Here is a 24,430-nt window from a genome sequence, read left to right as displayed (position 1 = left end):
TCAGCAAAACGCGTTTTCTGTTGTCAGGAGCCATGGAGCAAATAAGAGAGAGGGAAATCACGTTTCAGGAGCTGGGCCTCGTGAAAAGAGACACAGAGGACAGTCTTGCATCAGGCCAGCCCCTTAGACCTGCAGCCAGACCGTGAATCACGCTGTGGTCCTCATTAGGACTAAGACCCAGCTGCTGTTTCTGGGGTCTGCTCTGGTCTTCACCGATGACCGGCTTCCTCCACCTCTGCTCTCCTCTTTTGTCTTGTCATTGCTTCTGCTGCCATTTTGTTCCTGGTCCTCATAGCCTCGGCCTATTTGGTTTCTAGCCCGTTGGGGCTCCTCCGTTCTCTTTGAACTTCATCTCCTCTTCACCTTTGTTCCTAAATGCTTTCCGCTGTTCTTCTTATTGGCCCAGCTCCTATTTTCATTCCAGGTCAGAAGTCAGAGGCCAGCTGCCATTATGTCCTGACCTGTGGTCCTGTGGTAGGAGTGGGCTGTGGCGGTCACAAAACCAGCATGGCTGTTTAGGACTGTCCATTCACCACAGCCCGGTGGGTTGGAGGGTGGGGACAGTGTCCTGAAGGAGAGCCCTGGGGGGAGGCCGTTGGTCTCTGCACCGTGTCTAAATCATCCCACACGTGGGTGAAGGGCGGACGGAGGAGACAAACATGTTTCTGAATGAATCCAAGACTCCGATGTGAGTTTCTCAGTTGGCACAACCTTGCATTTCTGTTTCTGGGCTAAAGGTTGGGACCTAGGCCACTAACTCTCTCTATGACTCCAGTAAGTCACTCCCCCTCTCTGAGCCTCCCTCGGAGTCCCCATCGACAGGATGAAGGGCTTGGACTGGATCCTCCCTGAAGGATGTGCCCACGTCTTAGCTGCGCTCAGAAAGAGGACCTACGCCATCACCCTCTCTGCAGGGTATGGTGGTCTGCATGTCCCTCCGAGGGGCACAACCTCCAGTGACGGTCCCTCTGGGACGCGGGTCTGGGCCCAACCTGAGGAAGGAGTTTCCCCTCCCGGTGCAGTGATTCTGCCAGGGAAAGTGGGCACCATCTGCAGCTCTCTCTTCTGATGGTTGCGTTCATTCACATCAGCACTGAGCTATGCAGATGAGGATGACCTGATCCCTGCCCTCCAGGAGGTGGAGAGAATTCCTTCCTCCATAAAGACAGTCCCTCCTTCCCTCCTTCCCTTCATCTGTCTTTCCTCTCCTTTCCTTTCCTACTCATTCACTCACTCATGTGACATTTATTAGCTGCCTCCTAGTTTCTGTTTCTGTGCTAATTTCTGTAGATTCCAAGAGAGTAAGACACAGTCTAGCAGGAGGAGCTGCACCTTCTTCCTCCCTCCCTCTCTCCTTCTCCCCACCCCTCCAGCTCTTCTCCTGTCCTTTCTTTCTTTTTTTCCTTCATCTGGCACACATGCTTTGAAGGACCACACCGTTGCTGGGCACACGGCTGCTCCAGATCCAGCTTATATTCTTTCTCTGGAACTACTGTAACAGATGACCACAAACTGGGGAGCTGAAACAACAGATGTTCATTCTCCAATGTTCTGAAGGCCACAGGCCTGACATCCAGGCGTTGGCAGGGCTGGTTCCTTTTGGGGGCCCCGAGGGAGAATCCATTCTGCACCTCTCCCCTCACCGTGAGTGGCTCTGTCCGTCCTTTACTTGTAGAAGCATCGGTCCCACCTCTATTCCCCTGTTCACATGGCCTTTCCCTCTGTGTGTGTCTCTCCTTTTTCATTTCTTATAAGGACACTTGACATTGAATTTAGGACCCACCCTGCCCTAAGAGGACCTCATCTTGAGATCCTTACATTCATGGCATCTGCAGAAAACTTTTAAAGATAATAATAATAAGGTCACATGCTGTGGTTCCGGGGGCACAGTCTCTTTGGGGGGATGCTTTTTAACCCCTACACAGCTCCTGACCGCACCCCACCAGGGCCCTTCTGAGGGAGCACACACAGATTCTTCCTTCATTTTTACTTTAGGGCAGGTTCCGGCCTGGAGAGGCAATTCGGGTTCCAGCTGCGTTGTGAGCGAGGACGCTGAGGACTTCTCTCATGCTCACTCTTGAGCCATCAGGCTGTTGGTTCTTTAATATACACTCCAGAGGAGAGATGTTGAGATGGGAAGAGCACTCTGGGCATCTCGGTGTGGCACTCTCCAAAACCAAAGGGGCACAGGGAATGTGGCTGTCACCTATGTGGCTTGCATTAGGTGGTAGCCTTTCACTCTGGGTGCAGGCAGTGGACAGGAATTGGACTCCAGAAACTGTCCCTTCCAGAGCCGAAGGCACCTGGTGCGGATGACGAAGCAGGCGGGACTTCGGCTGGATCCGGGGACTGAGGGTGCCGGGATGGGGTGTCTTCCTTCTCAGCTCCCTCTCACTGCTGTGTCCCCTGCCCTGTTTTTTCCTTCCCCAGGACCACATCCCTGTCCCCTACCAGCCAGACTCGAGCAGCAATCCCTCGTCCACAACGTCCTCCACGCCCTCCTCGCCCGCGCCGCCCCTCCCTCCCAGCGCCACGCCGCCTTCTCCCCTCCACCCTTCCCCGCAGTGCACGAGGCAGCAGAAGAACTTCAACCTGCCAGGTACCTTGGTGCTTGGGAGGGGGTTGGGGGGTTGTTGGGTTCGTGCCAGCATCGTTCCAGGGCCTGGCCATGCTTGAAGCGAGGGTTGGAGGCATGGGGATTGAGTCTTGTATGCAGGACAGTTGCCACCTTACTTGATCTTTAGAGTAGCCACAAAGTAAGCATAATCACCTCCATTTAACAGATGAGAAACTGAGGCTCTGAGAAGTGAAGAGACTCTGCTGGTGTACAGCAAGCCAGGTTCTGCACCCAAGTCTAAGGCACCGGCGAGCCTTCTGCTCTGGGGCCGGCACTTGTCTCAGGGGCTCAAGCCGCTGAAACTGGCAGGAGCAGCCCGTGCCCGGGAGCTCAGGGCCCACACGCCCGAGCAGGGGTGCTCCCTGGGTCTTATCCCAGACGTCAGGGTGGACCGAGCCGGAGCTCTGGGTTCGACCCTCTGTCCTGTCCCTGTCGTGTGGCCTCTGACGTCAGCTTTCTCACCTCTGAGAGGTGGGTGACAGGACCCCGAGGATTCTTCTAGCTCACACATTCCCACGTGAGTTCATTCACTGCCCGGGCTGCAGCTTTTCCTCCTGAAGTTGTCTGCTGGCCCTCTGACTGCATTCAGCCATTTATTTCCTCGCACAGTTATTGTGTATTCACTGTATAGCAGGTGCTGTGCAAGGTGCGTTATGCAGAGTGGTGCACATGGCACACGTGCCCTGAGTGAGTTCCCTGCTGGCGCTGTGACAGCAGCTTCATGGCCTAAAGTGGCACAGATCTGTTATCTCATAGTTAGAGAGGTCACACATCCAAAATGTATCTCTCGGGGCTGAAAATCATGGTGTCGGCAAGGCTGGTTCCTCTGGAGGATCTAGGGCAAGACTCCGTGTCCTTGAAGCCTGGCAGCTTCTGGTGGCTGCCAGCATTCCTTGGCTGGTGGCCTCACATCCTCCATCCTTTGTCACCTCTTCCACTATCTCATCTCCTTTTCTGACTCTCTGACTCTCGTCAGAGGACGAGGACCCTTGGGTCTGCATTGAGGACGCAGCCAGAGAACCCAGAATCTCAAGATCCTCAACTTAGTCCCATCTGCCGAGTCCCTTTTGCCCCATGAAGTACTGTAGCCACAGTTCCCAGGGATTCGGATGTGGGGTGGGGAATGGTCCTGCCTGTCACAGTCTCTGTTCTCGTGGAGTTCGTAGCTTCGTGGCAGAGACAGGTTTGTTAACCAAGCAAACATATGCACAAAAATGCGGAGGAAGAACAGTGAGTGCCGTGAGCACATTCAAGAAGAAAACAAATTTAAGTGGAAGGGTCAGAAGCAGCTGAGTTCTGAAGATGGGGGAGAGTGGTCTGGGCAGGGTGAGGGGAGCAGGTGCAAAGGCCCTGCTGCAGGGAAGAGCTGAAAAATCGTCCCAATGGCTTGAGTGCCACAAACAAGGGGAAAAGGCACCAAGTGACAAGAAAGCTGCAGGGGTGAGGCCTGGCGGGCTTCACAGGGTGTGATGGGCATTTTGATTTTGTCAAAGGCCATTGCATGGTTGAGGCAAGGGGCAGCTTGATCCTTCTTCCTTCTAGATCCTTCCTTTCAGGAGACCCCTCAGGCTGCTCTCTGGAAAGACCTTGGGTGGGGGAGTGGTGGGTCCTCCAGAGTGGAAGCGCCCTCAGAGTGGCCTCCTGGTGTCTGGCATCTGGTCCTCTGCAGCCTCTGAGTCCTCATGTCCTCTTGATGCCGGAGACCCAGGAGCCACTTCTGGCTAGTGTCCCTTATCTGCGAGAGCAGGGCCCACGACAAGGCCTTCCTCCTCTTCTGGCTACTCACTGCCCGTCAGGCACAGCTGTTCTCGGGCACACAGAGCTGACTCGGTGCGTGCAGGCATGTGCTGGGTGTCCCGTTGCCTGACAGCTGTCCCTTCTCAGAGCAGGGCCTGCTTCCATTGCCCTGCCTTCCTCCTTAACAGCACTGTGACTGCCAGCAAACCTTTTTGCAGATACTGAATCCCCCAGTTCATCCAAGGAGAGAAGAGATCAGCTAAGCCTATGGAGAACCTCGGGTAGTTTTCTTTTTTTAATTTTAGCCCCTTGTTGACAACAAAGAGCCCGCACGCAATTAAAACAACAACAGCGACAACAAAGCCTCACTAGGTTACCTACCGGAAGAAAGGTCCCCAAAATCCCAGAAGTCCGTTTGCTCTCACAGCTCTGCTCCGTGCCCTTGAGTGAGCTGCTTCCCTTCCTGGGCACCTTGTTTTCCAGAATCAAAAATGCACCCCTTGGATTCTAGCTCTCTGGAATTTGGGGAATCGCTGCACTACGTGGGAAAGTGAATTCGTTCAGTAAACACGACTTGCACACCCTCAGGCACAAGGCCCCAGCCCTGGTGCTTGGGATCCCGAGATGCCAGGATCTGCTCTCCGCCCTGCAGGGAGTTTGTAACTCAATTCCAGCCTCAGGGCCAGCCCATGAAACTGAAGGTCCCTTCATTAAAGACCCTTCTTGTCTGTTAGTTAAAACCACTTAGAAAGATGTTGGCTTATTCGTAGCAGCCAGTACTTACTCAGCACCTACCATGCGTGCTTACCTCGTAAGGAGGAGCGCGGCCCTGTGGGCTAGCTCTGTATCCCCTGGTCCCCTGGTGAGAGAACTGCGCAGGCTTGCACAAACAGCCAGCGGAAGAGCGAGCATTCAGCCCCGCGGGGTCAGCTTCCAGACCCCAGACCCCAAACTCAGAACCTCCATGCTCATCCTTGGTAAGGCAGCGCCCGACAGTAACTAGTCCCCAAATGAGAGCTGCTGCTTCTGGACATATCTTCACCCACTGAGTGTGACTCACAGCTGAGCCCATCCTTGCCCCCTGCTTTTACTTGGGGACATAAAACTCTATGTGACCTGTCTGTTGCCCCTGACACCCCTTGGCCCCCTGCTCGAACCCCTCCCCCCACAACTGGCATGAGTGGTAACATCAGAAACCTGGGAACTGTCTGGAAGAACTTGCCTCTGCAGGGGTGGACTGGAAGTGAAATGGGTTGTAGGAGCATCAGCAGTGACGTTGAGGAAATTTCTTTTACAAAAGTTTTTTTCCCCTCAATGTGGAGATTCACCCATATTTGCGGTGGGCAGAACAGTGGTCCCCCAGAGATGAGCATGTTCTAATTCTGAGATCTGGGGATATGTTACTTTGCACAGTGAAAGGAACTTCGCAGCTGTTTCTGTGTTAGGAATCTTGAAGTGGAAAGATTATCCTGGATTCTGGATTATTTGGAGGGGACTGTAAGTATAATCACGAGGGTTCTTAGCTGAGGGAAGCAGGAAGGTCAAGTGCAATGGGAGGCAGCGTGGGACAGAAGCAGAGATTGGCGTGGGGGGCAATGAGCCGAGGAATGCAGGCCGCTCCTGCATCCGGAAGAGGCTAGAAATCCCAGAAGAGCCTGCCCTGCCACCCCCGTGACTTCAGCCCCTGAGGACTTATCTCGGACTTCTCACCTCCAGAACTGTGAGACCATAAATTCGTGCTGTTTTAGGCCACCAAGTACATGGTAATTTGTTCCAGCAACAACAAGAAAACTAATACAATGTTCAATGCAGAGAATTGGGGAAACACGGGAAACTTATTGGTTTGTTTTTTTTTTTAAGCCACTGTCTTCACTGTGCCAACAGGGGAAAAATGACTACTTCAGATTATGGTTCTACAGACTTCTGTCTTAGGCACCTACTAAAAGTGGGGTTGTGCTCAGGATGATGCTCTGAGTTCGGGTGCTCTGTGTTCAGGGAGCATCAAATGAGAGGGATGACTTATGTGTTCAGAGCTCTGGTTTTTTCACACATGTTCTCTGTCCCTCAGAATTCGGGGTGTCTGCAGAAGTCTGGGGGCCTCAAGGGTGGGCGGAGAACCTGGCCCTGGGGGTACCCCAAGGCACAGCTCCAGGGCGACACTCACTTGGGTGTTTTCTTTCTTTTGTTAGCGCCCCACTACTACAAATACAAGCAGCAGTTCATCTTCCCAGGCGAGTGTCCTGTGAGCCCAGCCCTTCTGCGTGGGGTGAACGGAGGTGAACGCTGGGGCGGACGAACTCAGAGAGGGTGGTGGTGGAATGACCAGACCCCAGGGTAACAGCTGGATGGGGAGATGGAAAAGGAAAGTGTAGGGGGTCCCAAGGGCACAACAGCCCCAGTGAGGTGGTCTGAGAGGGGGTCGATGATAGAAAGATGGGCAAGGGTGGGAGCAGCCCAGAGCCACGTGGCAGGGAGTGGCGGTCAGAGGGACTGGAGTTGAGCACTGGGAGATGTGAAACCAGGTGGCCTCATCATTCCAAAGGGGATCAAGAGCGAGGAGGGTTCGGAGGTGACCAGGGGCTCAAGAGTGTCCCCTGGGTAACAAGAGGGGATTTGGTCAAGATCTCATTTAGACTGCTGGTGCATCCAAGCAGGTAAATTCCAAGCAGTCGAGGAAGGGAGGGGACTGGCCAGCCCCAGGGACCTGTGATCTGGTGAGAAGTTACTGCCTGCCAGCGTCTCCCAGGGGTCAAGCTCTGGGTGGCCGTGGACTCCACATCTGGTTTCTGACTGTTTCATCTCTCACCCCCAGACGTGGTGCCGGTGCTGGAGACGCCGCCCCGGGCGCCCCAGGTCGTCCTGCATCCAGTGACCTCGAATCCAATGTAAGTGGCACAGAGCTCGCCTGCCTCCGCCCTGGCCCTTCGGTCCACTCAGCATCCCTGTTTCTTCTTCTTCCTGGAATTGGTGTTGTGGGGGGTGGCAGAGGGCGAAGATGGAGGGGGACAGAGAGACACGGGAATGAGTCAGGCAAAGAGAGGGAGGGTGCGACAGCCCAGGCCGAGAGAGGCAACTCCTGCCTTGTGTCCAAGTCAGCTCCTCCTTGTGTCCCTGGCCCTGCCTGTCATGTGTGATTTCCAGGGGCTGGACCCCTTCCTTAGGACCTCCAGACCCTCCTGTTAAACTAGGGCTTAACGGAAGGACAGTTATTCTGTGTTACTGTCCCCCTTTTAAAAAGTATAATTTAGGTTTACACCTGGGATCAGCAAATTACAGCCTATGGGACCAAGCCAACTAGCCGCATGCTTTTATAAATAAAGTTTTATTGAGACACAGCCACGCTCATTTGTCTACAACACACTGTTCCTGGAGGCTCTCAGGCTCCAGCAGCAGAGTCTCATGTTGGTGGCAGGGACTGTGTGCCCTGCAAAGCCTAGAATGTGTACTGTCCAACCCTTTAGAGAAAGAGTTTGCCAATCTCTGATTTACACAATTATAAAAATAATTTAAGCTGATTTTGGAAAACTTGGACTGTTCTGTAAAAAAAAAAAGAAAGAAAAGAGAAAAGGATCACGTATAATCACGCCACTCTTAGATGTAAGCTCTTTCTGTTCATAGTTTATATGCTTGCAACCCACTATACAAACACTTTTCCACCCTACTTTTTTCACCTGTCAGTGCCACAACCTCACGGTTTTCGTATTATTTCAGATGCTTCATAGACATTGTTTTTAATGGCTGTCAAACACAGGGCCCGGCAGAAATAACGCCCCTACTTATGACAAAATCTTTTATTACAAAACCATAAGCACGTCATTCTGTAATATAACAGTAGCACACTCAAGCACACCCTATGACGCCCAGGTAATGTGTTCAAATCCCTGTCCCTCTCGTGTGGGACGTTCACGCACCCTGCCCTCCACTCTCAGTCAAGCCTCACTTCTGCTGGCCCCTGTATCACATCACTGTGGAGTAATTCCCTTCACCGCTCCCTGATCGCCGCTCTCACACCTCCCATGTTTCGCTGTGTGTGTGGCGTCCTGAGGCACAGACCCTCCTTCCGGGTGGTCTATGGCTTGTGCCGCCAGAGTGAAGTCACCTTCCTTAACTTCTTTGGTTGTGACCAAAGTCCGGGCCTTGCTAGGGACCCAGCTTCTGTTTGTCTGGTTTCCCAACTCACGTTTTTGCCTCCTTGCTGCTGCTTCCAACTCTGCCGGGTGCCCGTCCTCTCCGACCCATTATAGACTTTGTTAAAGACCCAAAAGGGTACATCTCTGGGCTCCAGGGAGCAGCCCTGAGCCAGGGGCTGTTGTGCGGACGTGTAGCTCTGGGTCATTTCTCTGCTGTGCACAAACCAATTCCACAGTTTTGTGCAAGGCGAACCCCAGGTTATTAACTGACAGTCAGGGAGTGCCGGCGAGAAAACAGAGTTAATAACTGCCTGCGATCCACTTTGATGTGTGTGGAGTGATGGGAACTAACTCAGCGCAGAAGGGAAATAATTGAATAGCCCCGGCTGCTGTAATCACGCCTTGATGTCAGCAAAGAGGCTCCAATTCCCAGGGTGCGAGGAGGGACTCCAGCTGTACTGTTCCATCCCAGCCTCCCCCAGGGTGTCAAGTTCCCAGCGTATCAGCTGTCACGTGCGGTTTCATTCTGCCTTCCCAGCCTGAACTATAAATAACTGGTTAATGGGATGGCAAATGCCACTCTGACTGACCCTTCTAGGTCTTACGGTCTTTCCGGCCCCCTCTCACCGTGAGCCCTTCGAACAAGCGGATTGACTCTGTGGGCTGGGCCCACAGCTTCCTGGGGTCGGAGGGTCAGGATAGGGGAGGCCCGCCAAATGAGGAGGTGGGGGGGGATCAGCTAAGCTGGGGAAATAGGAAGGGGGCATGGAACCCATCGATTCTTTTCTGCCCCTTATTGTATCCCACCCCACAAACACACACATATCCCCTATTCTAACCCCCTCTGGAAAAACCCCTTAACACACACGGCACCCCACAAACCATCACATCCCACATACTTTAACATTCCCCCTTATCCTCAGGGCACACCAGTGACACCAACTCGCACCCACAGGACAGACAGCTCCTGCACAGAGCGCATCCACAATACCTTCCCAATACCTTCCATGTAGATATTTAGTATACACACACACACACACACACACACACACACAGTCCAGTTCCACTCCTGTATGGTCTCGCTTCCTCCTCCTCATTCTCATTCCACATGTCTCGGTACAGTGTCCCCAGCAGGGTCCACCTGAACCAGGTGGACCTCCAAACCCACCCAGGAGCCCTCCCTCCTGGGAACTTCCATCTCAGTCCATGTAGTCAGCCCCCGAGTAACTCTTGGCCCTAGTCACACACATCTCACTTTTCTGCACAATACCTACATACTCTCTTCAGTTCCTTCAGTGGTAATATAATATTTCTTAAAGTCAGGAGCCAGGCCAGTTTCCACTCTACATCCTTCTGAGAGCTTAGTACTGTTCCTGGCACATAATTTTAATCGAATGAATAACTGAATGAATGAGCAAGCAAACCAACCCGTGAACACTAGGGTCCTTCCCAAAGATCCCGAATCTGAGTGAACTTCAGAGACCCGATTAATTCTTTCCGAGAGAACACTCAGGACTCTGAGGATTCTTCCACCCATGGCATTTAAGCCAGTCTATAAGGAAGCCCCTGCATTAGTGGAAACCGGAGCAGTAATGAAAAATGAACCCTGAGCAGCCCAGAAAAAAAATTGATTCAAAATAATATCCATGCACGCTGCTTTTTTTTTAATGGCGAGAGTATGGATTACTTCAGACACCAGCATTGAAGTGAGACTTGAGATAAAGGCTTGGTGGTGAGGACTTCTCACCTTAGGGCTCTCGCCCAAGGGTAAACTCCATACCTGGACCCACCTTTGCCCCTGAGGGTCACATTTGTTTTTCTTTCTTTAAAGCTTGGGAGGAAATCCATTACTTCAAATTGAAGTGGAGCCAACCTCAGAGGTGAGAACTAGAAATGGGGGAAGCAGCCTATCCTGGGGCTTCCCAGCCCTCGGCCAAACCAAGGGGTGACTTTGAGGACGCAGAGGGCTGTGGGCAGGTGGGGGATGCGGGGCCCCTGAGTCATGGATGTTCCAGCTCCGGGACAACTTACCACGCAGTGACCCCTCCTGGCACCGAGCCTAATGGGCCGTTCGATGGTGTGCATCACGGAAAAGCTAGTTGCACGGAAGTTGGCAAGCAGTTTGCATTGTTAGTTGAAAAACCAGCTCAGGGCCGGATAAGTCCCCAGGGGCTTTGTGCCCCACTGCCTTTCAAGAATACAGGGGAGGAGGTGGGGTCTCGGGGACACGGGGCTTGGTTGGGTGTTGAGAACATTCTGGGGCTCGTTCCCTGCTGCCGGTGCCACTTGAGGAGTTAAGTGCAGTGTCCTGTCCAGGAGTAAGAAATACGACATTCTTTCAGTCTCCTGGGGGGACCCCAGATGAAAAGGAAAAGGGTCAGGCTCGCCAGGAAAAATCATGTCCTTTCCTAAAACTCCAGCGGTTGGTGAAAAATGATACTGGGAGATGCCGAAGTGTTCTGTGCCATTTCTCCTGAGCGTGCCACTGAGGACAGCTTTGGGGTCAGGAAGACCTGCCCTCAGCCGAGGGCCACCTCCTCAGGGCATCTAGTCAGGCCCTGAGCCCCAAAGAATCCCCACTGACTCAGGCAACTGCCGCTCCCACATTCCAGCAAGAGTTTCAGGGCGAGGGCACCTCCCAGACCCCACGCTGGGAAGGCGGATCCCTAGACTCTGAGCATTTCTTGTGACAGTTGAGCCTCAGGGTGCCTGAGTCTCGTGGGCATGTGGGATGAAAATGCAGATTCCCGGCCCTGGCCTGCCGGCACTCAGATTCAGCGGGCCTGGGTGGGCGCAGGAACCTGCCGTTCCTCCCACGTCCCAGCGTGTGTTTCATGTAGGGTCAGGTCTGTGCGAAGGACTTAACAGGCCTTTGTCTCATTGAAAACCTCACGGTGTCCCCCAGGGCAGATTTTATTGCACTCCCCACACACACTTTGTGACAAAGAGAGGAGGGCTCAGAAAAGGAAAGTGACTTGTCCGAGGTCACACAGAGGCCAGATTCCAGCTCCTTGGGTCTGACTCTTAAGCCCATTCAGTCAGCCTCTCGCCCTCACATCCCCTGCCCCCACCCCCCTCCCAGCAGCCACACAGGAACCCCAGGCCTCTGGCCTGTGCAGACTGCTTGTCTGTGTGACCTAGGATTAGGTACCTCCCAGGGTGACCAGCCATCCTCCTTTTCTCAGACGGAGGGGGTTATCCAAGGTGCCCAAACCCGGCGGAAGTCCCGGGAACCGGAATGGGTGGTCCCCTGAGCAGTTTTCCTCTCTGAGCCTGTTTCCACCTGGGCACCAGAGTTGGATTGGTTTGACCTCCCTTTCAACTCCTTCACTGTGCGTGACTGTGGACACATGGAGAGACACACGTGGGCAAACCCAGAGCTGTATGTACACACCTGTCGAAAGTGCTCGGAGACGTGTCTGGACTTGCACATGCCCAGTGGGCCCCGGCAGGACCTCTGGGAAGGTGGGGCAGTGTGGGAGCAGCGGTGACCTCTCTCCCCCTCTGGCCACAGAATGAGGAGGGCCACGAGGAGGCCGAGGAGTCGGAGGACGACTTCGAGGAGATGAACCTGTCCCTCCTCTCGGCCCGGAGCTTCCCGCGGAAGGCCAGCCAGACGAGCATCTTCCTGCAGGAGTGGGACATCCCCTTTGAGCAGCTGGAGGTGGGCGAGCTCATCGGGAAGGGCCGCTTCGGGCAGGTGTACCACGGCCGCTGGCACGGGGAGGTGGCCATCCGGCTGATTGACATTGAGAGGGACAACGAGGAGCAGCTGAAGGCCTTCAAGAGGGAGGTGATGGCCTACCGACAGACACGGCACGAGAACGTGGTGCTTTTCATGGGCGCCTGCATGAGCCCGCCCCACCTGGCCATCATCACCAGGTCAGTCCCACCCGGCCCTCCCTCCCATGGGTCCCATCCCAAAGCTCTGCTCCCAGGAGAGTTGAGAAGTGTGGATCCTGGTTAACTCAGCGTCCTGGCGAATAGGGCATCTCTCTCTCTCTCTCTCTGTCGTTCACAGTTTTTGTGGTTTTAAGGTTGGTGATTCCAGAAAATCCTCCTAATGCTCAAATTCTTTGGTAGTGCACTGCATGGGGTCTCGGAAAATTGGTTCTAGACCTCCCTGTGCTTCAAGTGTTTGTGAAGCCGTATCTCTGATCTGAGACTCACCTTTTCCATATGAAAATGGAATGGGTTAAACTAAATCAGGGGTCTGCCAACTTTTTCTGGTACGGGTTCAGTCATAACTATTTTCAGCTTTGAGGGTCATACAGTTGCTGTAGCAGCTACTTAACTCTGCCACTGTAGTGTGAATGTAGCCACAGACACAATGTAAATGGATGTACGTGGCTGTGTGCCAATAAAACTTTATTTGCAAAACCAGGCAATGGGCTGGATGTGGCCCATGGATGCTAGTTTGCCAATCCCTGGGATAAGATTCTGATGACTGTTACTCCGGCTTCATAAAAGCTTCCATGCTTTCTTGGAGGAGTTGCTCTCTCTAACCTTGCACAGTGCCGTGGGCATTGAGAATAATAGCTTTGGTCTTAGTTGAACCATTGTGGCACAATCCCTTGGTGTGCTTTTAAACCCCGGTACCTGCTCCCTCGTTGCATTGGGACTGGCCACAGCGGTGGCGTTCTGCGTGTAGACTGTCATGCCAAGGTCAGTTAGGAGCTTTCTCCTTCCCATACTCAGCTCGAGCAATGAGATCTCAAATACGCAAGCCTTGCATGTTGGAAGGTGCCATAGCAGGGGCTGTGGGTTTGGGGAAGAGCTGGTGTGTCTTTGATTCATTCCTTTATGATACAAAGCCTCATTGAATCCATTTATAAGACCTTGGTGATTGGTAGAAGGTGTGTGATTGTCTGTCATCATTGATTATGCAGACGATGGGTTCACTGCAACCCATGTGTCAAATAGTAAATGTTTGCAACAGATTGGAGATTGAGATATGGCCCTTCAACTCTCCTTAAATTGGTATAAAAATTGTGGTTTTCAACTCTTCCCAGGACAGACGTGGCTTTTGAATAATCAAGCCAGGTAGTATTCAGAAGTGGTTCTGATTAGGTGAGTGTATCGGTAAGCGGTAGTTTGAGTAACACACTACCCCAATGCTTCAGTTTCTTTCTGTCCCATGGACAGTTCTGCACTGAGCCAGGCTCAGTAGCTGGGCTCTTGGATGTGTCTGTGGTCAGCTGACAGGTGAAACTAGGGGCTGGTCAGTATTGGATGCCCTGCAGGTTGGGGGGCTGGCAGCCTTGGTCTCTTCCACATGGCCTCTCATCCCCCAACAGGCTGGCGCCGGCTCATTCCCATAGTGGTCTCAGTGCTCCAAGTACAGTGAGAGGTCCAGCCTTAATGGACAAGTGCCTTTCACATCTCTGTTTGTATTTCATTGGCTAGTGTCCATTGGCCAAAGCAAGTCATGTGATCAAACTCCATTGAGCACATGGAGAAACCAACCCCTCGTCTGGATGGGAGGATTTTCAAGTCATATTGCAAGGATGTGGAAACAGAGAAAGGGACATTCTGTGGCCATTTGTACGACCTCTCAACACAAGACCCTCAGTTCCCTTTCTTATTCAGGCTGCATCAGATCTTCATGAGCAGGAAATCAACAATCCATTATTTTTGCCCACTACTCTCCCCAGTCGCTTTCCTAAATTTTTCCCTGGTCAGTTCCCCACCTTCTGACCTGCACATCCCTCTTTTTACATCCTCAAATTAGAAATTCGAAATCCATTGTCTTTCCTCCTTCACCTGGTCTTCCTAAGTACCTCCTGCCTCCTGCCCTCCATTTTTTTCAGCGTTATCCGTGGAAGCAGGGTACTCAGGCCTCTCTACCTTTTTTCCTGGGGCTGGGTAATTGGAAATAGATGGGTTCAGTTAGCAACCATCCTTGAAAAATAAGTGGCCATTATGAAAATGCGTCTCTCCATCCTACAAGCCAGCTGTGTTTGCGGCCCCTTTTCTGTTATGTACAAAATTCTGAGCCCCCTCCCAAGCACCATTACTGCCTGCAAATTTCACAAATAGCGCAGCCTTTTCCTGGCACCACGATAAAGGCTCTGCAGCTTTGGGACAGCTAATTGGTCTCTGAAGTGTTTTGATATTTTGTGTGAAGAAGCCAGATGAGCCCCCAAAGAAGCAGCATTTATTCCATATTACTGTGTCATTATATATTTATCTTGGGGGGGTCTGTGCACCCCTCTTTCCCATTTAGCACCGTCCACTTGTTGGCCATCTGGGTTTCTTATCAGAACACTCAGTTTGAAACCAAACATTTGAGTAATTTGATTAATCACTTGCCTTCACACACTTGGCTGGCAGAGGTGGACGGTCGGATGATAGCCAACCAACTGGAACAATTTTTGGACTCTGGATTTATTTTACAGGGAACATAAGACCAGATAATTACCTGGCACATTCTGGATAAATTCACAATGGCATGTTCTAGCCAATTACTTAGTAATTATCATCGAAGTTAACAAGTATTTCTAAGATTAGCTTCCTTGTAATGCAGTGTGTAGGGCGCTTGGAAAATGAGTAATCACCAACTAGTTACCCTACTGCTATAGCCCCAAATGCAATTAGCAGGATTGCTAAATCGTCTCACAATTGGGTCATTACGAGATAGCAAAGCTATTGACAGTCTGCACAATAGCTCATTTTAAAAACTCCAAATGGGATTTGAAAGCCACCAAAGATGTAGTGGAACGAAAGCATCTCTCACCCTCCCCCTTGCTACACAGGAGATGGCCCTGCAAAGAGGCAGAGAGCAAGCAGTCCAGGCCAGGGGGAGAGGGGCGTACAGCAGGTGCAAAGGCCCTGAGGTGGGAATGAGATGCACGTGTTTCAGGACCAGAAGGAAGCCAGAGGGTGACGGCAGCATGGCAGCCTGGCAGGAAAGGCCTCCAAAGTGCAGATGAAGGGCTGGGGAGGATCCCAGTGCAGTGGGAAGGCAGGGAGAGACTTTAAACTGGAGCTGCTCACACGGCTCTGGAGGCGTCCCAAGGGCCAGGCTGTGGCCTCCTCTCGTACTCGGCGAGTCAGTTTGTGTGTCAGAGCTCATTCGGTGGGGAGCAGCGATGACATCAGCCCAGCCGAGCCCTGATGGGTACAGCAGACAGCCCGGGGCTCTGGGGTGTCCTGGCTGTCGGGGTGGCACTTCCACCTGTACGTGGCTTTAGGAAAGGGGCCTAATGGTTCAGAGAGTAGGAGGGAGCGGGAGTTCAGGGGTAGCATCACTCCTTGTTATGATAGAGGGGCTTGGGGTGTGCGCCCCAGGAAAAGGAAGGAGGGAAGGAAGGACGGGGTTTCCCTGCGGTTCTCGGAAGAGTTTTCTACATTTCCCAGTTGGCAAGTGTCGCCAGTCCGTCTGCCCAGTGCCTGAGTGTGCATGCAATGTCACCGTCACGTGGGGTTGACTGTTTTGCCTGCGTGCCTGCGACCTCCAGCCACCACTCATCTCCCGGGGACACAGTAGTAACGAAATTCCACGGGGCCTCATTTGTACACCATTGTAAGGCAGGTCAATATCATGAGCCATTTAACAGATTATTTATTTCCAACTCCCAATCAGTTCCTGTTGTTCAGGCTTTCAGATATGATAGTGCCAAGCTGCTGTATTTGACAGACAGGCAAATGGAGGGCCTTGCCTCGGGCGAAGACCATAACTCGATGCCCATTGGAGATCTCGACTCGCTTTTTCTGTAACTCTGTACTTGTGATCTCTCTGATGATTTCTCCTTCAGGCCAGTGTGATTGTCCTAAATATAACATACGAGAGTTGGGGGGCCTGAGCACATGAAGACTACGTTCCCCCGTCATCATCCATCGGCTTCCTTTTATGTTCAAAAAGCTGAATTGCGTTCCCTTTATAAAGTGCAGCTGAAAAGGTTTTTTGTCTGTGGCTGCCTTTAATTGTGCTGGAATGTAAAGCGTCCGGGACTTTTGTGAAGGAAGGGCTATAAATGTACTGCATCATTATCATTATTATTATTAGCATCATCTCATGTACATCACTCATGCCTGTTGTGGAGGGATCACGTGACTGGCAGAGGACTTGCTTGGTGAAGACTTGGCCACCGGACACCACTTGCTTTTACTCTCAAAAGATTCTGAATTAGCCCAATGTGGCATCTGTCATCGCTTAAAAAATAACTTTTGTGTCTTAACAACACAAGTGATAACTCGTCTAGTACCAAAAATGCAGATCAGCAAAAAGAAGAAAGTGAAATGTTCCCTGTGATGTCTCCAGCCAGAATCATGTTCACATTTGGTTGTGTATCCTTCCAGAAAGTTTCCTTTAGTTTATGGCTGGTCCTTAAATAACGTCATTACATTCAAGACTGTTTTGTTATAACGTCGATGACATGCCCTGGGAACTGACCTCTGGTTCGTGTCAATTAGCCTAGCGTAGAAGTGGTTTCGTATACACTGGTGTGCTTAAAGTCACAGAACCCCACGTGAAGACATTCCATTAGGGCGTGTTGTATATGCAGCTCATGGTTCGTATGTGTCAGGGTAATGGGAGCTGCCGTAACAAGTCAGCCGCAAACCACTAGGTGGCTTAACACAACAGAAGTCTGTTTCTAGCTCCTGTAATAGTCTCCGATGGGTGTTTCTGGATTGCAGGTGGCTTTTCTTCATGTGGGGAGGGATCTAAGAGCAATCCCACCTTTTGGAGTCACCCAAAGGCTCAGAGTTCTCCGCTTCTAGCTGGGGGAAGAGTAAAGAGCGTGGGAAGGCATATGGGAGGTTTCCGTGAGCCATGCTTAGAAGTAGGGCGCATCATTCCTTTCCTGCGTCCTGGGCTGGCGTGGTCCCTTGACCACACTGGACCGTGAAGGAGGCTGAGAAAGAGCACGCTGTATATTCCTTGGGGGAAAAGGATGTGGGTTTTGGTGGAGAGCCCACAGCCCCGCGCCCCACAGACGCTTACGGACAGATCCTCCATCCTGTTGAGGGTGATTCATCGGGCAACCCTGTTGTGTGACACTGTTTCACCAGGCACTACATGTGTGAACACTCCCTTTTTAAAAACGCAAGTCTATCGCAGATTTCTTCACTCTTGGTTGCCTCAGTTTCCTCATCTATAAAATGGGGATCATGTTGCTCTCTCTTGCAAGGGAGGGATAAGAATTAAAGAGCTTATATAGAGAGGCTATAGCTTAACACCTCCTGAAACTGGAGGTGCTTGATACCTTGTGTCTCCTAGTTGCTATAGTAATCATGACGATGTTCCAGAAACAGTGATGACGGCAATGATGATCATGATAGCAGCAATTAGGAGAAGTGGTGTATTTCGTCTGAGGTGCCTTTGGCATTACGAGCAGCAGGTGTTTTGTGTTTATTAGAATATCAGATAATTCGAGGTGACGGCTGTGGCTTGACTACTCCAACTTGTGTCCCAGCTCCTGGCACGTACCTTGGCCAGATGACTTAACCTCTTTAAGTGTCCAGCCATCCAGGAGGCGATGTTGCATGAGGAGCTGGATATACTGGTCTCAAGCTCGTATGAAAGGTTGGGGCTGGAAATAGCCCGTGTGTGAGTCATCTGCATAGAGGTGGTGATTGAAGCTGTGGGCTTCCGTGGAAGCTGGGGTTATCCAGGGAAGATGGGGGAGGGGGGTGTCACCCGAGGACAGAGCCTGAAGCACCTCCAGTTTTGGGTGGCCTGCTGGGGAAGGGCCACCAGCCCAGGGGACTGAGAAGAAGCAGGCTGGTGAGTGGAGGTCACCAGAAGAGCATGGAATTCTGAAGCTGATCCCCAGTGGCTCCCACTGCCCAACAGCCCCTCCTGTTAGGTCACTTCTCACCATAAGGTGACAATTCTTTTGTTCCTCCATGTGTTTGCTTCTTGTCTCTTCCCTGAATCCCCTCTCACTCAGAGCATAATCCCCAGGAAGGCAGGGACCTCAGCTATTTGACTCACCTCTGCATCTCCAGCCCCTAAAATAAATATCAGGTCCTTCTTAAACACTTGTTGAATAGACAAATAGAAGTTTTCAAAAATATAATCACACACACACAGTCACTCCGGGCCAATGTAGCAACCCATAGTGAGTGGTGCTGTTTACTTTGAGTCACTGAGAAATGAGTGAGGCCTCCGTGACATGTGCACTGAGCCGGCTGGAGGGTGGTTGTCGGACGTGGGGGAACTGACAGGGATGAAAATAAAAAAGGGGTCTGCGGTGTGATGTGAACGATAGACAATGAAGAGTTGCATGGTTTCGAGGCCTTTGCCACAAACATTCATCACGGGTAAGGTCCCAGGTGGGGTAGCCTCTGCCCCCATGGAGCTCCCAGACAGACCAGGGACTGGATGATGCTCAAACTGTGCTGCAGTGTCCACAATAAGGTCACAGGGGGCTGTGGGACCCCGAACTGGCCCCTCATTCAACCAAAGAATCTGTCAGATAAGCAAGAAAGCAATGGCATTCCTCACACAAGGAACACCATATGCAAAGGGCGAAAGTGGGAGATACCAAGCTTGGGGTTGTTGGGGGAAGGGAGCTGGAGTATAGGATTGCACCCCCCCACCAGGGTGGGGCGAGGGGGTAACAGCAACAGCTAAGGAGGTGGAGACAGTTTCAAGGGACCTTGTGAGCCCAGCTAAGGAGCTCAACCAGAGGCAGGATCCCGCCTGGTTTGTACTTTAGAAAGCCTACTTTGGGGCAACCCCTTCTCTTAGGAGAGTTTGCAGCAGGGTGGTTGCTGCATTCCCCTCCTCCAAGAGTGGTATGGGCAGTTGGTGTCAAGCCTAATCACCCATCATCGAGGGCCCAAGCAGGTCTGAATGCCCTGGGTTCTAAGAGGTACTTGGTGTGGCTCCCTACAGGGGGGGCGCAGCAGCGCGCTGGCCGTCCTTTGGAAAGGAAGACTTTTTCCAACAGCTTTCACTGTTTGCCCACGTTAAAAATAGCCCGCAGCACTGCCATGTTTCTAAGGCAAGTGCAGGCAACATCAGGCCCCTAACATGTGTTCCAGAGACCACAGGAATGGTCTTTTCAGCACAGCTGGCAGGTGGCGGTCACACAAAGATTCAGGAGCATATGGGTGGCTTCGTGGAGAGGGGCCACACTGTCATCAAAAGCTGGTGATACTGCACTCTTAGTAACATGTATGGAAATACAGGGTTTTCTGCATTTTCAGGCATTTTTGCAGCCCTCGGAAGTGGGTGCCAGTCAACTCCTCATTTCTAGACAGGGAAACAGAGTGACAGAGCCCCAACCCTAAGGTCGTAAAGCTCGGAAGTGGCAGGATTTGAACCCAAGACTGATTCAGGCCAAAATCACCTGTAGCAAACCATCCACTTGTTCTCTTTACCGTTTCATCTGTACCTAAGTCCATCACTGTTTTTCACATCTTAGAACCCTCCACTGCCGGGTTCCCTTCTCTCAGGGGTCAGGGCACAAAGGCTGGCCCTGCCTCCAAGTCATTTTCATTGTCCGAACCGACAAAGTCTCCCGGCTTGGGATGTGTTGAGCGGGCAGCAGGTGCCGGTTGAAACCTGGCCTTTGCCCCTTTCCCTCTGTCTCGTTGCGGCAGCCTCCAGGGTCCATAGTGGGCAGGGAGCAGGAAGGGTCAGGCCAGTGTGTTTTCGCCGCTCCAGGAGCTTGCCGGCTGCCGTGGGGTTCGGTGGTGGGTACGTCGCCAGCCTGATCCCAGTTGCCTGGGCACTGCTCATCTTCCACTGCATCCCTGCCTGATTGTGTTTAAGATAATTAAGCCCATAAATCATACAATAAATAGATATTGACTCTTTGTCACTGAGTCCATCAGGATGGATTGACCACTGGGATTACTGCTTTCCTCAATCAATGGGGAGCCAGGCAGATTAATAAATCTTGATAATGACTGACAACAGGGAAATCAATAGGCCCATTAATATATGCATTGGGAGCATATATCTTTGAATGTGAAGTGAGAGTTTGTTTTGGGAGCAGAGGGGAATAAGGGGCAGGAAGGACAGAGAGAGAGAGAGACTGTCAGAATCCTTTGACCCCAGCCCGGTACCTGGTGCAAGGCAGGGGCTCATCGATTTTTGGTGAACTGCAGAAATCCAAGCAGAGGTTTGCTTTAAAAACAAACTGCATTTAGTTCGAAAGAACATCAGGCTCAGGAAGCAAACTCGAGAGTTTGGTTGGCATTTTGAGTGTGGAGAGTGTGAGTCTTTCTGGGGTCAATGTTAATCTAAGTAGGCATTTAGAAACCTCACTGTTCAGCGATGAGTTCTAGACTGGGGATTTAAATCTGTGAGCCAGGCTGTGTTGTGGGATATTAGGAGCCACAGGCCTGGGGAGATGGCCTGAGGCAGTGCTTCTCAAACTTGACCCTGGGCCAGAATCCCCCTGGGGCCTTGTGCAAACACACATTGCTGAGTTCCACCCCCAGAGTTTCTGATTCCGTAGCTCTTGGTGGGGGCCTGAGAAATTGCATTCTTAACACGTTCCCAGGTGATGATGCTGCAGGTTTGGGAATGCCACCTTAAAAACCAGTGGCCCTGGAGCAAAAAAATCAAAGTCCGGAGAGGACGGAGTGTTCCCACTAGGAAGACAGATGAGAAGGGACCAGAGAGTTGGAGGAAAACCAGGGGAGATGGTTGTCATGGAAGCCAGGGGCAGCTGGTATTTCATCAAGGGGGTGTGGTCAGCAAATGCAGAAGCCGGTGCAGAAAGGACAGAGAACATGCAATTGGAAAGTGTCCCTCTGAGCTTTTGCAGCCTTCACAGTTTGTTGGCCCGTGGTTTACACCTACTTCCCTACTTTCCTGCCCAGTGACAGTGGACAGCCCCATCTGGGGTCCCAGGTGCCTACCAGGTGCGATTCCAGTTCAGGGCTAAGGTTCAGGTGGGAATGGAGCTCCTCACCCTTCCAAACGGAAGCCCGTTGCTAGTGACAGTCGTCAGAGGCACAGCTGGGAGGCTCAGTCCTGGGAACAGTTCCCAGCAGGAAGGAGCCGAGATTCTTCACCATGGCTGTGTGGAGTCGCTGAGGCCGGAACTGCGTCTCCTCCCAGGAGGTGTCCTCTCTGGCGCCTGCATGGTGGTTGTTCAAAGCCCATCCTTGATATTCAGCCATCACTCTCCTTCACATATAAGGGTGGGAAGTTGAGTGCTGGGTTGAACCATTTTTAATATGAAAGAGGGCTCTGTTGTGAAATGGCATTCCAAATATATATTACGAGGAACGTATTGGTTGAGCACCTACTACACACTGAATTCTGTGCTGAGGACTTCATAGATGTTGCTGCTTTGTTGAATCACTGTCCCCATTTTATAGAACGGGAGCCTGGGATTTAGGGGGAGGAGCTGGCTCATCCTCAGACGTACAGCTGGTGTGAGCTGAACTGTGTTATCTTAAAAGCTGAACTAATTCTGTGTTTGAATACTGTTTTTGGTCATTCTCCAAAACTCTCTAGATGAGTTTCGTAGCTCACAGTCATGGTCTGGTTACCTCTTCTACCCTTGGGTGCAGGGTAAAATTTATGGGATAGAAATTTTACACTGGAAAAGAACAGGGGCTTGTGCATCAAAGCTCAGTTTCTGTGTGGCATCCAGTGCCTGGCCTTGTAGGTCATCAGAAAGTACAGGCTGAGAGTCCCCACAAATAGCCTATGGAGAAAAGTCTGGTTTACCAGTTGTCTGGATCTAAGTAGTTAGATGGTGCAGATTCATCAACTGAAGTTTTCTTGTTTCGTGTTGGTAGTCATTAGGCCCTTCTGAACCTCAGTTTCTGCATCTGCACAGTGGAGGTCATAATAGCCCCTTATATCTTGTGGGATTGTTGTAAGGATTAGGTGAGTTTGTATATGTGGGACACTGAGAACAGAGCCTGGCGCGGATCAAGTGCCATGAAGGCATGGACATTGGTTACTGTTGCAGCCGCTGTGACTACTAGCCCTGCCCCGAGGGTGCCCAGTGCAGGTGACACAAATACAACTCTTGACCTGTGCTGCAATAGAAGGAATGATGGATATGGAGTTAGGAACCTTGTCTTTTGTTGGCCGTGTGACCTTGGACAAATCACTTCACCTCTCTAAGCCTCAGTCTTCTCTTCTGTAAAATGGGGATGACAGTGTATATTTCCCTGGGTGGCAAAGAGGAGCAAATGAAATGGCAAAACTGAAAACTTCATAAGGTGACCAGGTATCCCCAAAAAGAGTTATTCACACACTGTGTCTTTCCACAATACCAGGTTTATGAGGGGATACTCCCCAATAAGCCAGTAGAATCACACACAGGTTACACACAGAGAAGAGGAGCTTATGCACTGGAAGTGGGCAGAATGAAAGTCCAGGGTAAAGTCCCAGCCACTGGTGGCATCCACAGGTGAAGAGGCAGGTGTCGGTCACAAACCAGGTGGCTGCAGTGGCGGAAGGTGTCTGGTGGAGTGGAGTCTGGCAGGGCTCTGAGTGTTGTGTGGGTGGAGCTCTGAGTTCTTGTAGCCCCTCAGGGGTGGAGGCCCCACTCATGTCGGTGTCCAGACGGAGTCCTTATCCGAGTGTCCAGACCTGTGGTTTGGGGGCATTCCCATTACACCCCATTACCTCAGTCTTGACCTAGCACTTGACCTGACTATCATGGCTGACAGTGACTCCACATTGGATTGTCAAAGGTGTCCAGACGTCCACTCTGCTCTTGCTTTATACACCAGTATTAAAGAAATGAGGGATAATTGAGAGATAGGTAATAACAATAGTATATGAAGGATCAACTACACATCTAGTATTATTCTAAGCACGTTGGCTCTTCCCAACGACCAGGTGAGGCTGGTACTTCTGTGACGGTGCAGCTGAGCTGTGAACTCACGTCTGCTGCTGTCAAAGCAGGTGCACACAAGCGCTTTAATGGGGAAGAGAATTTTCTGGTTGAATTGGATTGGCAGGTGGCAGTGGCTCAAGTTGAAAGTTGGGACTGCCGCTGAGGTGTCCCACAATCAGTCCCCGCTTCTTGGGGCTCGGCCCGTCAGTGGTCTCAGGGGAGGCGTCCTCACACTGGGGGTGACTGACGAGAAGCCGAGCCCACTCTCCCCAGCCCTCTTGTCATCTTCTCACTTTGGCAGAAACAAGTCTTGTCATCAGAAAGTTACTCTTGCTTTTAATCAAAAGATTCATCTCTGAGTCCTCTTCAAAAGAGGATTTGCTTTCTTCCCGGTGTTCAAAAGACCCAGAGGGGTGCCAAGTGGGGACTAGAACAAGCACCTTCAAAGGCGAGGGAGGGGTCACACCGTCTGCAGAATCCTCCAGCGGAGGCCAGCCCCTCTGAGACGTTTCTCAGCACAGCCCTTAAGGACTTCAAGGTGCAGATTCCCCGTGGGCTTGTTTGGAAGAGCTTGTGGACCATCGAGAACTGTCAGGCATCTCAGTCACCTGGTCCAGTTGCTCTCCAGGCAACAAGGGTCACCTTTGACAGTCTCTCAGGAGTGGAGAAGCTGTGTGACGGCCCAGTGCACCATCATTTTCCCCTGCCAACAAACCAGCTTCTCAGCTGTCTGCGCAGCCCTTCTCCTGCCTGGGCCCTGCTCTCTCTGGCCTCTCCTCCCCGCCTGCTTATAGTCTCGATGCTGGCGCATCCCTGAGTTTGTTTGTTTGTTTGTTTGTTTGTTTGTTTGTTTGTTTTATCACCAAGCTATAGAGTTAGAGATGGAAAATAGGCACTGTTCACCGGGCATCCAGAGCAATGGACCTCTACCAGATGCAGAATATGGCAAGGAGAGGCAGGGAAGGAGGAAGGAAGGGGCCAAGAGTTCAAGTTCTTCTACTGCTGTGTGACCTTAGCTAAGTGTTTAATCTTTCCAGTGCTCAGTTTTCTTGTTTTTAAAATGATTACAACATACTTTATCCTTAGCTGAATCATTTACCTCCTTGTTTGGGGTTGGGTGACCTAAGCTGAACCTTTAGGGGTAGGTGACCACTCATCTATCCACCCACCCATCC

The 24,430-nt window shown here is 51.6% G+C and overlaps 1 protein-coding gene across 1 annotated transcript in view; it reads left to right on the top strand.

Annotated features, from left to right (window-relative positions):
• The window catches only part of KSR2 (kinase suppressor of ras 2), a 268,896-nt gene that overhangs the window by 219,336 nt on the left and 25,130 nt on the right, over nucleotides 1–24,430 (top strand). The window contains exons 10-14 of the mRNA XM_037156240.2: nucleotides 2,431–2,599; nucleotides 6,544–6,585; nucleotides 7,167–7,239; nucleotides 10,316–10,364; nucleotides 11,999–12,366. Of these exons, the coding sequence (XP_037012135.1) occupies nucleotides 2,431–2,599; nucleotides 6,544–6,585; nucleotides 7,167–7,239; nucleotides 10,316–10,364; nucleotides 11,999–12,366 (701 nt within the window). The remainder of the gene's footprint in view (nucleotides 1–2,430; nucleotides 2,600–6,543; nucleotides 6,586–7,166; nucleotides 7,240–10,315; nucleotides 10,365–11,998; nucleotides 12,367–24,430) is intronic.

This window comes from Artibeus jamaicensis, unplaced genomic scaffold (assembly GCF_021234435.1).
Source record: "Artibeus jamaicensis isolate MK-2021 breed Jamaican fruit bat unplaced genomic scaffold, CSHL_Jam_final contig_525, whole genome shotgun sequence".
Classification (NCBI taxonomy): Eukaryota; Metazoa; Chordata; class Mammalia; order Chiroptera; family Phyllostomidae; genus Artibeus; species Artibeus jamaicensis.
This window is presented reverse-complemented; position numbering and strand designations above follow the sequence as displayed.